General features: G+C 29.3%; 1 protein-coding gene across 2 annotated transcripts; it reads left to right on the plus strand.

Annotated features, from left to right (window-relative positions):
• Window positions 1-4,775: 4,775 nt before the first annotated feature.
• LOC137811698 (copper-transporting ATPase RAN1) lies at window positions 4,776-10,657 on the plus strand. 2 transcript variants are annotated; one of them, XM_068613528.1, is made up of 9 exons: window positions 4,776-5,189; window positions 5,305-5,919; window positions 6,515-6,944; window positions 7,129-7,454; window positions 7,921-7,979; window positions 8,073-8,415; window positions 8,748-8,945; window positions 9,069-9,326; window positions 10,085-10,657. In XM_068613528.1, exons 1-9 carry the CDS (start codon window positions 4,914-4,916, stop codon window positions 10,559-10,561), a joined length of 2,982 nt encoding a protein of 993 aa, XP_068469629.1. In that variant the 5' UTR covers window positions 4,776-4,913; the 3' UTR covers window positions 10,562-10,657. The 2 variants fall into 2 exon arrangements, with proteins under 2 accessions (XP_068469629.1, XP_090154821.1); XM_090298695.1 differs by lacking the exons at window positions 4,776-5,189; window positions 5,305-5,919 and adding an exon at window positions 6,303-6,376.
• Window positions 10,658-18,087: the final 7,430 nt, after the last annotated feature.

Below are 18,087 nucleotides of genomic sequence, written 5' to 3' on the forward strand. Positions count from 1 at the left end.
TCGAGACCTTAGGTCTATCACACACAACTCCTACCCAACAAACTTTTGTGACTCACACTGTTAGAGTTAGCACAAAGAAGAGGTATGCAACTAGTAATCCATCAAGGGGATGACATTGACTCGTTAAGCCATTATGGGTTATTTGTGGAGGATAATTTCACTCATCGACTTGTGACTCTAGGAAAAGTATTTGAAGGAGTCTATTTTACACAATATGGTTCTCCCCCTAATGTGGTGAAGGTCACAATGGAGAAAGTATGCATTGTTGATTCCCTACCTAGAAACTATATGCAATATTGAATATCTTTGATTCATCATTCTTTTAGAGTTTTAACACCTTAAGAAGCAAGCCAAGTATTGATAAAAAATAACAATCTTGATTTTAATTTAAAGTATAAATTTAAAAAATAATTTAACACTACGAGAAAATAATTAAATAACAATCAAATTTAGAAAAAAAATAATTAGTCATTATATTGATTATAATAGATATTATTTTAGAGACTAAAAAATTATTGGTATATAAAGTAGTTTCTATTATTAATAAAAAATTATAAAATGGTTTCTAAATTGGTATATAAATTAGCTACCAAAGTTTTAACTACTAATATTTTATATTCTAAATTGTCTAAAAACTAATAGAGACTAATTTAGAATATAGAGTGGTTAATAGTTAAAACCTTAGTAGCTAATAGTTATATATCAATTTAGAAACTACTTTATAAATTTTTATTAATAATATAAAATACTTTAAATACAATAATTTTTTAAATTTATAATAGTATTTATTATTTTGATCTTTAACATTATTTTTTATTTAATATTTTTTTTAGTGTAAATTGATAATAACTCTTCTTATATGTGAATTCGAGGCTCTGGATTGTGTTTTCCATTTTATTATATTTTTTATTTGAAAGATCAATGAATTAGTTGTGATGGTTTGAAATTTAATTACTATTAGGTTAAAAGAATTACTAAATGAACTTTAGGAACTATCTCTTTTTGGTTATTATTTTGATTAGGTGTAAGTGGTGGATACGTTGAATTGAAATTCTATCTTATCATAATTGATTTGACTTGGGACTTATAACTATTTGTTTTAAACTAAGTTACAATTTTAAATAGAGATGATAAGATATAAAAATAGAATATCACTAAACAAATTTAAATTCGCTTAATGGATGAGAGACAATATGGAAAGGGGAAAATTTCGAAGTTTTTTTTTTCAATCAAATTCTTCCTAACATAAATTAGAAAACTTTTTAAAAATCACTCAATGGAGTGGAAATTTGGTTGACCAACTACACCTGGGAAATAACAATGATAATTGGTGTGTGATGGCGATTTAAGATGAATAGAGAACAATGTCATTATTGACATTATTGTTTGAGTATTGAGTTAGATATTTAATTTATGGGATATTCATATTTATTGGTAAGTTAAATCATATAAATGACAATATCATATGGTGAAAAAAACCAATGGATCAAAGTTTTCTATGCCATATTGTAGAATGAAATGTGTGAGGAATTAGCCTAATCTTATGCGGGTCATTAGGATTTGAATGTAGTTTTGATGCTTGAATGTATCTTGACCATAAATTATGTATTAATCTCACATCTTTCAATTTTGTATAATTTTTTGGAAAGTAGTCGAATTATATTAATTATTAAATATTTTCTATTGAATCTTGAGTGAAATTAATTTTAAGTAGATGAATTGTTTTTTATCAAATAATTGAAACCATTGTGTTTGATTTAATTATTGATGGCATTGTTCAAGGATTAATATAATTATTTAATAAATTAATATAATATGAATTATTTATTTAAAGTTAGTTTACCATTTCTTTTTGTTTATGTAACTCTAATAATTGTTGATAAATGATATTACACTTTGTGTTTTGTGTTCCGGTATATCAATATAGTCTCATATTGACAGTTTATATATTTCTTCCTCCTTCTCCTCATCGAGGCGTTTTTCCAGAACAAAATTGTGACGAAACACCAACCTCTAAAGCGGACAATACTTAATCCTAACAATACTACCTCTCAAATTGAAAAAGTTTATATAATAAAAATTAAAAAAAATCACATAAATATATTTTTTAAGTTTTTTTAAAACAAGACAGAACAATATTTTAGACCAATTTTTTTAACCTGCATAACTACAAGGTAGGACAAAAGAGGTTAGAGTGACCCATTTTATCATCATGTGCTCGCATATCAACACACAATAATTATATTTATCCTCAAGCACAATTATTATAAATATATACACGAACTTAAATTTAGGCAATTTTTTAAATGTTACCTTGAATATTTTCATATACAAAGTGTTCCGGTATGATAATATAGTCACACATCGCTCAGGAGTCGAGGCCAATGACAGTTTATATACTTCTTCTTCCTTCATCTCACCAAGACGTCTTTTCAGGACAAAATCATGATGGAGCACCGACCTCCAAAGCGGACAATACCTTAGATTTTGTACGTAAACATAAACATTAATTTTAAATTCACAAAAGGAATAAATTGATTCAAATTCAAATAATTAAAAGTTAGAGATAGAATTTTAAAAAATGAAAGTAAAAAAATAAAACCTAGAAATAAGGTTAAAAGACCCCATATTATAATTTGACATTTTATTATTATGAGTATTGAATTAATGTCATCTTCTATTTAAGAACTGAAATATATAAGATTAGCTTTTTTTCTGAAAGGAATATAAGATAGTTTTAACCATTAAAAAATAAATCAATATTGTTATAACCTAATTAAGTATGTACTTTTTGCTTTAATAATTGAATCCATGTTTCTTACTTTTAACAAATTAAATTTGTCATATCTAAATATTGTAAAATAAAATTACTCGAGTTAACATTTATGTCTTGTCTTCATTTTTATCTCCTTTTTTAAAGTCGAAATCAAATAAAAGAAAATTCAATTTTATTTTCCTTTTTCCTTCCAACCATACACTATGTTAATATCTTATAAATTATCCGTGGGATGGGTGCACATAATCTATTCACATGCTACCCTTAATATATTAACATGGAAAATATCTTTTTTTTATTGGTTGAAATTTATTCAAAATCATGATTTACTTTAATGAATGTTTCTTGACAAAACTTGTTATTTGTAGTTTATATTTGTAGTTTTTTAAAACTTGTTATTTAATAAATTTCAATTTATGACAAAAATATTTTTAAAAAGCGTCTTAAATATGTTCCCACCACTTCTTACATTAATAATGTCTTAAATATTCATACTTGACCAAGAAAGAGTAACATTAAGTATAGTCTATCTGTCAATTATTCTTTTATTTGATTTTGCTATTTTAAGGACTTTATTATACAACGTTGAATATAAGATCTTGGAATGACTCTATATACAACACAATAAAAAAAAGTGTTTTTCTGCATGCATGCACCTACAACACAAACAAAATTATAATCACCACCTGATGTGTCAATATTTAATGTTTGAAAATATTAAACAAAAATTACATGAAAAAAAACTTGTGAAAGAAAGAAAAAAACATTACAAATGCTGGTATAGTAGAGTTGGGTAAAGGGTAATAATATACGCACTAATGAACAATTCTTCACAAATTAGGTTGGATTAGTTTTGAGAAAAACAAATCCACTCCAATTTATTTCAATTTAGACTGACTTGTTCATCCAATTTATTTAAGAGTTAAATATGTTTTTTTATTTATATATTATAATACGAAATTGATTTTTGCTACTAATTTTACACTATTAAAATATTTATAGTATAAAAATAATTGTAATGAATATTTTCTACGTGGAATTTGTTTAATTTATATTCTACTTCCTCAACTCATTGAAAATAGTTACACTAAATATCAGTATATAATCAAAACAACAACGAATTTTGAAAAAAAATAATTTATGACAAAAATTAACAATCATTTCACAAAGTATATGAATGATTTAGAGTATGATTTAGAGTTTAAATGAAAGACAAAAATTATTTTATTTATAATAGAGAAATGAAAGACATATTTAACCTTTTATTTAAATATTAAATATGATTAATTTATAGTATTGATTAAAATGTATAATAAATATGAAATTATTATTTTATAGAAGCTACCAAACACATGATGCAATATTAAATAAAGTGGAATATATACCAAAGTCGAAGTGAGTTTGTGTTGAATGAACCAAAAACAATTAAAAGAAGCTAATATCTGATTATAGAAAGGAAATGGAGGCATAGAAAGTCCTTTTTTTGATTCTTTATTTGGAGGGTAAAAATAAAAGATGTTAAACACAACCAAATCTGGATCTAATAAAATTCTAAAAAATGAAGAAAGGAAAGTGGGTCATGTAGCATTGCCATCCTGTTCTCTTACATAATTGCTTACACTCATTTATTGAACTCATCTTGCTTTAAAGATTTCCAATGTCAAATATTCTCTTTCAATATTTAATTAAAGAACCCACCAATTCAATTATTTTACATTTTCTGGTATCAACCCAAACACACTTTTGACGTTCTTTGACCAGCTCATCCACCAGCCCATGAGCCGGCCACAGCCTTCAGTTTCCAAGACGCGATTCTCAACCGCAATACTAGACTTTTACCGAAAACAGAAGCAATGCGTGCGTTGGCCAACCAAACACGGTCCTAGACTTGGAAACGCAGTACAAAACAAAAAATACCCAACACCAGAAGTACAAGGGCAAAACGGGAAAACCACCTCAAAAATCTCCCTCCAACCCCACCTCCACCTTCCACTTAGTTAAAATATTGCTTTCGCCACCAAAAACGATGAAACCAAAAACTATTTTCTCGTTTTTCCGTATAACCTTTTTTTTCCCTTCCTTTATATATATATATTTCTTTTCCTTCGGATTTTCCTGACACGTTCTTTCTCTCCTCATGGCGCCCACCACCGGAGACCTTCAACTAACTTCTCCCGGCGCCGGCGAACATTCCGACGACCTCGAAGATGTTCGCCTCCTCGATTCCTACGACACACACTACATCCACCACGATGAAACCAAGCGGATTCAGGTCAGAATCACCGGCATGACCTGCGCCGCGTGTTCCAACTCCGTCGAAACCGCTCTCAGGTCCGTTGACGGCGTCACCCACGCTTCCGTCGCTCTTCTTCAAAACAAAGCTGACGTCATTTTCAATCCGAGCCTCGTCAAGGTTTCTATAACATTCTCCGTTGTGATTTCTTCATGGTTCGTTTGTTCACTTTTATTTGCGCGAAGCTGTTACGTTAGGTGATGGTTTGATTGTGTGTTTTTTGAATGAACCGTAGGATGACGACATTAAGAATGCGATTGAAGACGCAGGTTTTGAGGCGGAGATCTTGCGGGAGTCCGGTCCGGCGGACCGCGGCGGCGGAGCCGCCGTGGTGGGGCAGTTCACGATCGGCGGGATGACGTGTGCGGCGTGTGTGAATTCCGTTGAGGGCATTTTAAAGAGGCTTAATGGAGTGAAAATAGCGGTGGTGGCTTTGGCTACTTCATTGGGTGAGGTTGAGTATGATCCCAATGTGATTAGCAAAGATGATATTGTGGCGGCCATTGAAGACGCTGGTTTCGAGGGTTCGTTTGTGCAGAGTAATGGGCAGGGCCAGGTTGTGCTGGGGGTTGGTGGTGTGTACTCTCTGGGTGATGCAAAGGTTTTGGAAGGGATGCTCAGTGGCCTCAAGGGGGTGAGGCAGTTTCGGTTTGACCCGGTGTTGAACGAGCTGGATGTGGTGTATGACCTTGAAGTTATTAGTTCGAGGTCATTGGTTGATGGAATCCATCTGGGAAGTAATGGCAAGTTTAGATTGCATGTTAGGAATCCATACGCTAGAATGGCTTCCAAAGATGGTTCGGAAACCTCAAATATGTTTCGGCTTTTTAGTTTCAGCCTGTTTCTCAGTGTGAGTATCTCTTTGATGTCACTTTGTTTATTCTTCAGTGATGTTTGTGTATTCCTGGTTTTGTTTTCTTTCTTTTTTTGACATCGTTTTCACTTCACGGTGAGCTTTCTTTATGGGTATTTGGAATAAATGTTAAAATCCCATGAATTCATGATTTGTAGGCGTTGTATTTTAGTATGTACATGAATTTTATCTTAAGTGGTATTTTGTCTTCATATCATCATGTTATCTGGGCTTAGACCCCTAGGTCCCTGTATAAGGAAAAATGTTTTTGACAAAGGTTAGTCTTTTAAATGGAATTTTTGTTTTGAGATATTGGTTTCTTACTCTTGGCCAGAGATAGCTTAGACACCGAAAAACGATATGATTCTTTTTCTTCGTAGAGACATATAAGTGAAGCAAAGTGAGATATGAGATTGCTGCTGAAGGGATTTCTATTGCAAGTGCTCACATCTCTGTGAGTCTCTCACATTATGTAGATATGAAAACGCTACTCTGTTTAACGTCTGAGAGTCTGTGTTAAAAGTCTATATTTTTGTTTAGGATCTTTATTTAAACTTTCATTCATTTGTACTGATTTTCTCATCATGCACAGATTCCTCTATTCTTCATTGGGGTAATCTGTCCTCATATTCCGCTGGTCTACTCCTTGTTACTTTGGAGATGTGGCCCCTTTCTCATGGGTGATTGGTTGAAGTGGGCATTGGCAAGTGTCATTCAATTTGTGATTGGGAAACGCTTCTATATAGCGGCCGGAAGAGCTCTAAGAAATGGTTCAACAAACATGGATGTCCTGGTTGCTTTGGGAACTACAGCCTCTTATGTTTATTCCGTTTGTGCTCTTCTTTACGGGGCCCTTACAGGATTTTGGTCTCCAACATACTTTGAAACAAGTGCTATGCTTATAACATTTGTATTGTTTGGCAAGTATTTGGAGTGCCTTGCCAAGGGAAAGACATCTGATGCTATTAAGAAGCTAGTGGAACTTACTCCAGCAACAGCTATATTGGTTGTCAAAGATAAAGGTGCATGCCACTTTAGTTTGATGTGCTTTCTTTTCTTAATAGAGAACAAAGGCGAAACAGCTTGGGTTTTGATTTATTTTATATTTAGAGTGAAAATTCGTTAATCAGGGGATTTCATATATAATCTAATATTCCATTGCAACATCAGATTAGAAAACTTGCCAACAGTTGTTTTGTTTTCTAGGTGGTAAAACTGTTGAAGAAAGGGAAATAGATTCCTTACTCGTTCAACCTGGTGACACATTAAAAGTTCTTCCTGGTACAAAAATTCCTGCTGATGGTATTGTTACTTGGGGCTCAAGTTATGTAAATGAGAGTATGGTGACTGGTGAATCGACACCTCTTTCGAAGGAGGTCAATGCATCTGTTATTGGAGGTACAATTAATTTGCACGGTGCCCTTCATATTCAAGCAACCAAAGTAGGGTCTGATACAATTTTGAGTCAGATAATTAGTTTGGTGGAGACAGCCCAGATGTCCAAAGCTCCCATTCAAAAGTTTGCTGATTATGTAAGTATTCTTGTCATGCACTTTTACATATTAGGTAACGATTCTGTTCTGAAGTTAAGTGAAATGTTTCATGTCTCTCAATGACCAAGCAAATGAGAACTAAATAATTTCAGATTTTAAGTGATGATCAACTGATTTGAATTGTAAAAGATAATTTGAGTACCAAGGAGTAAGGGTTTAGTGTTCCTGTTAATTGGCATATCTGATTAAGCTTGTAAGAGTTGGGCTAATATTTTGATGCCTCACCTCTGACAACTGAAGTTCCTTCTATGAAATTGTTCATAAAGTCGGATAGTTAAGTAATTCTTTGTTTTGGTTTTAGTCTCTGCTCATAATTTCTGCAACTGTTTTTTGTCCTTGCTAATAATTCTTTTATAGTACTCACTATAACTTTATAATATTGTGATTGATTGGCGCCCAACTAAATATTAGATATGATCTCAGATGCGATTCTTTTGGCTTGCAGGTAGCAAGCATATTTGTTCCTACGGTTGTGATTTTGTCATTATTGACACTACTGTGCTGGTAAGATTAGCTTGACTGGTTTTGCGTACTTAAAAAAGCTGGTTTCTAATCTGTAATTGGAATTCTTATCACTACTTCTCTCTAAAATTGTAGGTATATAGCTGGGGCTCTTGGAGTATACCCAGAAAAATGGCTGCCAGAAAATGGAAATCACTTTGTTTTTGCCCTTATGTTTTCAATATCTGTTGTGGTGATTGCATGTCCATGTGCACTTGGTTTGGCAACACCAACTGCTGTCATGGTTGCAACAGGGGTTGGGGCAAACAATGGCGTGTTAATTAAAGGAGGAGACTCCTTGGAAAGGGCTCAGATGGTGAAATATGTCATATTTGATAAAACAGGCACTCTAACTCAGGGGAAATCCAAGGTTACTGCTGCGAAGGTATTCACAGGAATGGATCGCGGAGAATTTCTTACATTGGTGGCTTCTGCTGAGGTGACTTTCAATTTGTTGACGATGGTTATTTCTTTGATTCTTATACTCGGTTTATGGTATTGACGCAAATACACACTATTCAAGCCTAGATCTAATTATAGAGGATTTATAAGTGTCATATTTTTCTACTTTTCTTTCTCCCTCCTCGACTTAGACAGCTCAACTTCCCTCAAGTACTGACATTCTGAAACTAGATTAAGACGACCATTGTTAAAGCTCTATATCATCTTATCCTATTTGTTTGTCAGAAAATTTCACTCTTCCATTTTTTGTGATGCCTATTAGAGGAATCGACTGTATTTGTTTAATATATATATATTTTTTAATTTCAGGCTAGCAGTGAACACCCTCTGGGAAAAGCAATATTGCAATATGCCCGCCATTTTCATTTCTTTGATGAGTCTTCTCCTACCTGTGGTACCAAGAATGGTGCTGAGGAGTTCAAGACAGGGTGGCTTTATGATGTCTCAGACTTCTCTGCTCTTCCAGGACGGGGTATCCAGTGCTTTATAGATGGGAAGCGTATTTTGGTAAAGTCCTTTCGCAATTGTGTTATGTCTTTTATTATGTGTAAAAGCTATTTTCCAGAGAGTTGCTTATTTGAGGCAGTATATTTTTTTTGTGTTTAAAAGCTATTTTGGTTATTTGAACAGGTTGGTAACCGGAAGCTGCTGGAGGAAAATGGCATAGAGATTTCTACAGAAGTAGAAAATTTTGTTGTAGAGCTTGAAGAAAGTGCAAAGACAGGGATACTGGTAGCGTATGATGATGTATTAACTGGAGCCTTAGGGATTGCAGACCCACTCAAGAGAGAAGCTGCTGTTGTTATAGATGGCCTCCGGAAAATGGGAGTCATACCCGTTATGGTTACTGGAGATAACTGGAGAACAGCTCGAGCTGTTGCCAAGGAGGTTTGTATATATATAGTATTCCCTTTTGCTCAGAAAGTATGACATTGAGATAATTTTGGAGTTTGATTTCTTAGTTGATGCATTTAAAATTTGGACTTCTACTTAAAAAGAAAACCAATATTTTAGAAAGGGAATGTAAGTATGACAATTAACTTGATTAGTCGACGGAAAGTTTTGTATTCATTGTGTGAAAGAATAATGTTCACTCTCTAGTTCTGAACTCAAATATATGAAAAAAAATAGTCATGTTTGATTGACTTAAATATAAGTAAAATTTAACTAATTCAATTCTATTTCATGCTGTTATTCAAAAAATATCCTTATGTTTTTAAACTTCGACACCATCCCTATAAATATGATTAAAGGTTATTTTGAAAATTATATTTATTTTATGAAATAAAAGGCATCAAATAAAATTTAACTAACATTCTGAATTAGTGTGAAAGTATGTTAGATTACTTATATATGAGTTCGGAAGTAGCATGATTACCTATTTTTCTAGCCTCCCTCTTGAGCGTGCTGTTTTACTTATTTGAAAGTACAATAGTAATATTTGAAGGAAATGAATTTACCAAAAAAAGTACATTGCAGATTAGAAACAGTTTTAAGATTGTTACTATAAATATCCTATTTCTGTCTGAGCCGTGTATTGTAAATGATAATGGAGCATGTATGATTGTTTATGAGAATTGTGACATAAAGTTGTGGTAGAAATTGTTGTTATTATGAAAAGTGGGCTAAAATGAGGTTTGTGTCAGGTTGGCATTGAAGATGTAAGGGCAGAGGTTATGCCTGCCGGAAAGGCTGAGGTTGTCCGTTCATTCCAAAAGGATGGAAGTATGGTTGCAATGGTGGGTGATGGAATCAATGACTCGCCAGCATTAGCTGCTGCAGATGTAGGTATGGCAATTGGGGCAGGGACAGATGTGGCAATAGAAGCTGCTAACTATGTGCTGATGAGAGATAACTTGGAAGATGTGATCACAGCCATTGACCTCTCCAAAAAGACCTTCTTTCGTATTCGATTGAATTATGTATTCGCAATGGCATACAATGTTGTTGCTATACCGGTTGCTGCCGGGGTTTTCTTTCCTTCCTTGAGGATCCAGCTCCCACCATGGGTTGCTGGTGCATGCATGGCTATGTCATCTGTCAGTGTCGTATGCTCTTCTTTGCTTTTGAGAAGATACAAAAAACCCAAACTTACTACAATACTTGAAATAGTTGTAAAGTAACCATTATTCAAACAGAATAACTTCTGAGGGTGCAAATCAATTTGATCACCCATTGTAAATGTTTTTGTAATTGCATAGCTCTTCCTCTTCTTCTTATCTCCCTCTCCACTCACTCAATTTCACATGTTTCTGCATATTAGTTCTACTTAACGCCTGCTGTAGTTGTTGTTCATCAATTTTTCCATGTAAAATGTCAAATGTGTGTTAAAGTATAGGGATTGTTGAAGGAATGGAAAGATGGAGTTATTGAGGGATGTGGTGGCCTTGTGCTCACACAATATTTTACTCACCAACAAATGCATCTTACGTAACAGGATTTTACCTTTTCACTTTTCATTAAACTAAATTGGAAACCAAACTCTATGTTGATCTAGAACCTTATTCAACTATTTAGAGCTTATAAATAAACCTTTCATATCATCATTTAATTTATCTCACATTGAGGGCTTTAATTCAAGACATTCAAATTTCTATAAAAAAAATATCTTTACTATACTACTTGTGATCTTGGACTTATCTTTAAATTTCAAGTTATTTATTTGATAAAAAATGTACAACTTTTACTTCTACTTACGAAAAATCAATTCCTCTTTAGAATAAACATAATATATTATTTTGAATAATTTTCATGTTTATGTAATTATTATATTTTTATTTACCTAAATTGAAAATTATAGGATTATGAATCTGCAAAAAAATAGCATTGTTATTTGTTTCAAGGTTAAATAATGTTGGTTATTAATTTATATTTTATTATTATTAATTATGATTTTATTATTCTAAAATTATTTTAGTGTTATTATTGTATTAATGATCAGTTTACAGACTTGTTAGTATTCCTATTTTATAGCTTCCAGTATTTGTAATTTTATTATATATATATATATATATATATTATCGAAGTAAATCAACCTGAATGAGATTAGTTCAGCAGTTTTGCAATCTTTTGCAATTACCTTCAATAAGTTTCTACAACCTTTTGTCTTCTCTTATTTTCTTCAATTAATTTCTACAAATAAATCTAAGTATTTATTTTTTATGCAAAACACAGATACAATATATACATAATTGCATTTTTTTTACTAAGGTATTCTAAATTCGATTGTCTATGATTGTGACTTTTACCCTTAGACAATTCAAATTGTTATCGCACAACGCTGACATATCCAAACATTTGGTTTTATCTTGTTTCCCATGTAGACATGATTGTTCAAGGATTAGGTTTGAGACTGAAAAAAGGTTATTTTAAAGAAGAGTGATTTTTTTTTTTTGAAATGTTGAGTTGTAAAGAAAAAGCGTTGAAAAATTTATAGTAGATATGACTGTAATAGAATAAATTTTTAATATTTATTTAAAATAAAATAAAAATTATTTATTTTTGTAACAAGAAAAAGATGAATAAGGAGGAATTATATGGTTTGGTGAGAAAGGGAGTTTGACTTTATGTAATTAGCTAAATTCACGAACGAACCCATATAACATCACAAATGTAGACAATTGAAATGATTGGTTTATTGGGTATGATTGTTTTAAAGATGAGTGTGCATTTTGAAGGAAATTATGAAAAGATCTTATTGTATTATAAAGTTTGAATCATTGTTAATTTGGTATGGCCTTTTTTCAGTTATGTATTGCTTCTTGCTTAAAATATCCCAACTATTATTGCTTACTATATATTGACGGTTATATAATTTTGAACCTACCATTTAGATAAATGGTTCATAAATTTTATGAAATGTCACAAGTCCTCATAGAAGCAAGAGAATGAAATGTGAGGGAACTTCTTACATGGCACAAAAACAAAATCTTCAGCTTTGGATATTACATTCTGGCTTTGAACTTTTTTTAATGTTGTCTAATGGCTTTTTGGGTTATGTTTAATTTTTATCCACTTCATTGTTTCAAATTAGTAGGCCAACTCTTCCAAGACCTTCATATTTTTTTTGTGCACCTCTATAAAAATCAATTTTAATTTAAAAAAAAAATAACAAAGAATAATATCACATTTTTAAATAATATTAATTTCACCCTGCATTCATTGACAAGAAGATTCATTGTATTGCTTTTTAGAATAGATTTTACAATTCATAATAAATTTTAATGAAGAAGTGTTACTAATTGTACAATCCGATATACATTAAAAAAAATGAAAAAGATAAATGAACGAAAACATAATCACCATTAATAAAAATACCATAAAACTTACTTTAATCATCAACATTTACTACAAGCAATCACTTAAAAATAAAAACATCTTAACCAAACTCAAAAAGATATTATTGGATTAAAAAAAATATAAAAGTATAGTGGAAGATTGAGAGAGAATTTGCAGATTAATATTGTATGTTTAAAAAATCAACCATAGCTGATCCAAGTAATTCACCAATGCACAAATCGACTACACCCTAAATGACCTCATTACTTCAATCAAAGGTTCGATAAACAATACATTGCTAAAAAAATTTAAACTTTAATCATAGGATTAATAAACAGTTACATCGTTGAAGAAGAAACTTTAATTTTTAATCATAGGATGTTGAAAAAAACTTTAACCGTTAATCATAAGATCGATAAACGAACACGTGATTGAAGAAAAACTTTAATCTTTAATCATAGGATTAGTAAACAACCACATTGCATAAAAAGAAACTTTAATTTTTAATCATAGAGTCAGTAAATGATTGTATTGCTAAAAGAACTTTAATATTTAATTATAGGGTCGATATATGCAAACAAAATTAAAGCAATAACTAAGGTTATCATTTATCATACATCAATGCAAATTATATTATAATTTTACAAAATATCTCTTTCTCTCTCTAATATATATCACAACAAGAAAATCATCAAATAGAAACCAGTTTTTAGAAACCAAAATAATTAGTTGCAATAGTAACTAAATTAGAGACCATTCTAGAAACTAAAACAAAAATTGGTTTCTAAATTAGTTTCTATTATTTTCTATTATGGTTAAATAGTTTCTAAATTGGTATCTAATTAACAACAAAGGTTTTATCTACCAATTATTTAATTTCTAAATTTAGTTTCTAAAACCTTGGTTGCTAATTAGAGACCAATTTAGAAACTATTTAACATTAATAGAAAATAATAGAAACTAATGTAGAAATCAATTTTTGTTTTAGTTTCCAAAATGATCTCTAATTTACTTACTATTGCAACTAATTATTTTGGTCTCTAAAAATTGGTTTCTATTTCATGATTTTCTTCTAGTATATATATATATATATATATATATATATATATATATATATTATTTTTAATTTTTATTTTATTTTATTTTCTCAACCATTTTATAAGTTTGCCTCGTATATAATATTACTGCATGTTATCTTAATTATAATAATATAAATAAAGTGATGGTTGTGTATCGAAAAATACTTAAACATTTTTTTAAAAGAACATATATTTTTACACTAATAGTATAGTATAAAAAAAATGCATTTAAGAATTATTTGATGCAAGACAATTTTTTCATATCCAAAAATAGTGATTCCTAGAAATGACTAAAACTTATTTAAATGGTAAAAAATATTTATACTAATATTTTGAAAATCAATCATTAGTAAACTCTATTACTTATTATTACCAGATCTTGTTTAAAGATTAATAAATACAATACTATTTTTTCGGACAATTTTAAAAAAGCTTTTTAAAAAAATTGAAACCAGTAGTCAATATAATTTTTTAATACTAAACCATCTATCCTTTTAAAATGAAGAGAATATTTTTATTTTTTTTGGAATCTCTTAAATTATTAAATTTTACTTTTATTTAAAAAAAAGAGTGTTGGTTTTGAGATATGATCTTATATTTTGGGAATATTACTTTTGATAATATTTAAAAGTATAGTAAAATTTTATAACTATTAAAACTAAAATTTAAAATATTTTACATTTTACTTTTGTCATCTTACTGCCCTTTTTTATAATAAGTTTGTTTGGTTTGAAAAAAAATGTTAAGTTTTACATCCATAAGATAAAAATAAAATAAAATAGTTAATTTTATTTTAATTAAGATAACCAATGAAGATAAATTCTTTAGTAAAATAAAATAAAGTAATTAATCTAAAAATAATAAATAATTACAGCAAGTAACCAATATCTTTAAAATATTAATAATGATTTTTATATTTAAATAAAGGCAACTTAGTAAATTTTCTATATAACAATTAATTATGTATGCTATATGGGTTATATATATAATTTACGTAATTATTCACATAAATTTAGGTTGAAGCTCTTCACATGCATTTCCGTTTTTGCCCCAGTTTTCATCTGTGTATATTTCCAGAATTTCATAACCAATTTTGAAGATAAACAAAAAGTCATTAAAGGGTACACCATAGAAGTCAATAATCCATTATGGGTTTAAGATAATGGATTATACATGTGTTTTCTCTACATAATCATTACACATAATCATTAAACCTAATCAATTATGATTAAAAAAATAAAAAATAATAGATTATGTATTAAAAATATTATCAAATATAATTAATTATGGCTGAAAAATAAGACATAATCATGATTTAAAAACATCATAAAAAATAAGGAATAATAGATAGTAATCAATTATCTACGTAGTTTTTGTTTAAAAGGTTTAGAGTCTTTTTTTTTATAATTTATTTTGTGAAAATTTTCATCTTCTGACAACGATAATTAACATGTTTTTTTAAAATAATTATTCAACGATATCATAAATATTTTAAATTTTTTTAATTAACTCATCTACTTATTAAAATTTACTTTTAATAACTTTTTTCTATTTATAATTATCTAATAACTTTTAACTGAAGTATTTTATTAATAATATTTTAATTTAAATAGATTTCATATATAAATAAGTATTTTATTTCTTATTTTTAATTAACTGTAATAATATAGTAATTAGTTAGTTAAATATCTAATTAATTATGTTCGTTATATATTTTTTTTTTACAATTTTTAATATTACAATTCATTTTCTAACGGAAAAATATATTTTTATTAAAAAAAATTATATTCGGACAAATTCATTCTACTTACCATAATCCAAATAATCTCATTTTTTTCACACTTTCCTCTCAAAACACATTACTCTTTCAAATTTTCATAAATTCACTCCATAATCCAAACACACCAGAAGTACAATGAAAAATAAATAAAACATCTATTATTTAGGTATGTATTTATTTGATTTATAAATATATTATTTAGTAAGGTGTCTAACTTCATTTATTTTATTTTATTATTTTTAATCACACACTTATCCATTTTTTTATATTTCCAATCACACATTAATTCCTTTTATTTTATATTATTTATCTATAGACATGCATGGTTCCATTTTATTTATGTTATTTATATTCAATTATACTATCGTCCATTTTATTTATATTATCTTGAGTCACACATTACTCTATTTTATTTATATTATTTATTTTTAGTCACGCACTAATCCATTTTATTTATATTATTGATCTTCACTCAATCTATTTTATTTGTTTTATCTCTAGTCACATACTGGTCCCTTTTATTTATATTATTTATATTCAATCACGCTTAATCCATTTCGTTTTATTTATATTATTTAATTATATTATCTCACTAATATGCATTTCTTGATTATAATCTTGATTATTTATTTTATTCAACAAAGGAATATGATAGAAATTATTTTGAAAAAATTATTATGCAAGTATAATAAGACTTTTAATAAATAAAGATTTGAAAATATTGTAGATGGAGTTTTGACCTTGGGATTTAAATAAGTAAATATTGTTGAGATTTCTAGCATTAAATTGTCAACCATGATAATTTGGACTAGTCACTACAAAATTTATTCAAATCTTTCTTGTATGCAAAAAATGAATTATATTATTGAAACTACAGAAGGTAATTTTTATATTATTTTGATATGATATTATTTTACATTATATTTATTCTTACTTTCCTATTTTATTTTTGGTGCATGAAAAAAAAAAATACTCACATTTGAAAATATTAAGTAAATAGATGAAGGCTCTAAAATAACTCAATCCATTCTCTGTCGTCATTATCGTATTTTTTGGGGGAACAAGTTGGAATACGAATATTGTAGACAATTCAGTTACTTTTCATGGGACGAGACTCTTCTCCCTAACATTCGTCTCAAATATGGATGTCCCAGTAATTTTAGAATAATCTATCATGGTCGCTTTCTACATACTGCCTAATCTTTGAAGTAATCCCCTAATCAATATATTTACTCTGCCACTGTAAAATAAAGTAGTAGTGTTGCGAAAAAAAGGATTTATAGTGGTAAAGGAAACATATTGATCAAGGAGTTCATGTCTAAAGATAAGGGTGAATACATCTAGTTTATCTAGTAGACCTTGAAGTTTGATTTGATGTTGGTATCAAAAAGTTCTAAATTTATAATGAGTTATGTTTGGACTTTGTGATTTTTCTCAACTTGTTTTTGCTACATGAGTTTTTGTTTTGAATGGTTTCCCTTGTTCTTCTAGAATAAGCTTTCTATGTTTGCTTTTGGATTATTCACTATCAAGGAATCTCTTTCACCATCGAAGGAAGACAAGATGGTAATGCAACTTATAGGAAGAATCACAAAACGAGTGGCTTGCAATAAAGTTTTATTTGAAACCCAATAATAAACACGAAATGCTCTTATGAAAGGAGGAGGTTCACTTGAGACGAGGTGTAAAAATAATTAAGTCTCTTTTATGAGTTTTGTGGACTCTTTAAAGATGAACTTGAATTAGTTGTTTATATGGAAATAAAGTCCACTTACAAAAAATTCTTTAATAGTTAAGTCAACTTACAAAAAATTCTTTAATAGTTAAGTCAATTATAACTCAAAGTAATAATAATATTAAGTAGTTGAGTATTGAGAATATTCTCTTGTCTTTACAGCATAAGCATATGTATTATTTTTTTAATCATATCATGGTTAGGGAGGAACAAGATATTCCTAATTGGATTCTAGATGAGTCTAGTTGTTTCACTCTTAAATCGGCTAGGACTTTTTTCTTGGAACTAGGAGTTCCCTGTGGTTGGTGTAAAATCATTTGGTTTTCATATATTCCATCTTCCAAAACTCTAGTACTCTGGAAAGTTTTTCATGGGCGGCTTTCTACAGATCAACATATTCATAATAAATGTTTGCATATATGTTCTATGTGTACGTTTTGTGAAAAGCACGAGGAATCTATTCAACGTTTATTTTTTGAATGTTATAATGCTTTGCATATTTGGAGTTAGGTTCGATAAATTTTTCTTACTTCTCAATTCTCTAATAAGGATGATCTTCTTTCTTTTATTAAGAGTGATGATAGTCCTTTGGTTAAATTAATTAAACTTGTTGTGATAACCTTTTCTATTTGGATGATATAGCGTATGAGGAATTATGCTAGATTTCAGGATAAGATTGATGCTTTTAGGGCTATTTCGGTAATTAAAGATTTAACTTGTCTAATGGGAAATTCGTCTAAATCTTTAATGAAGAATGAAATGTTGGATTTCAACATG

Source organism: Phaseolus vulgaris, chromosome 2 (assembly GCF_051622355.1).
Source record: "Phaseolus vulgaris cultivar YP4 chromosome 2, ASM5162235v1, whole genome shotgun sequence".
Taxonomy (NCBI): Eukaryota; Viridiplantae; Streptophyta; class Magnoliopsida; order Fabales; family Fabaceae; genus Phaseolus; species Phaseolus vulgaris.

Excerpts from the sequence above, each read along its gene's own strand:
- LOC137811698 (XM_068613528.1), top strand. The coding sequence starts at position 4,914 with ATGGCGCCCACCACCGGAGACCTTCAACTAACTTCTCCCGGCGCCGGC. Across the intron at positions 5,920-6,514 it reads GTTTCAGCCTGTTTCTCAGT|ATTCCTCTATTCTTCATTGG; the intron begins GTGAGTATCTCT and ends CATCATGCACAG. Across the intron at positions 7,980-8,072 it reads TTATTGACACTACTGTGCTG|GTATATAGCTGGGGCTCTTG; the intron begins GTAAGATTAGCT and ends CTAAAATTGTAG.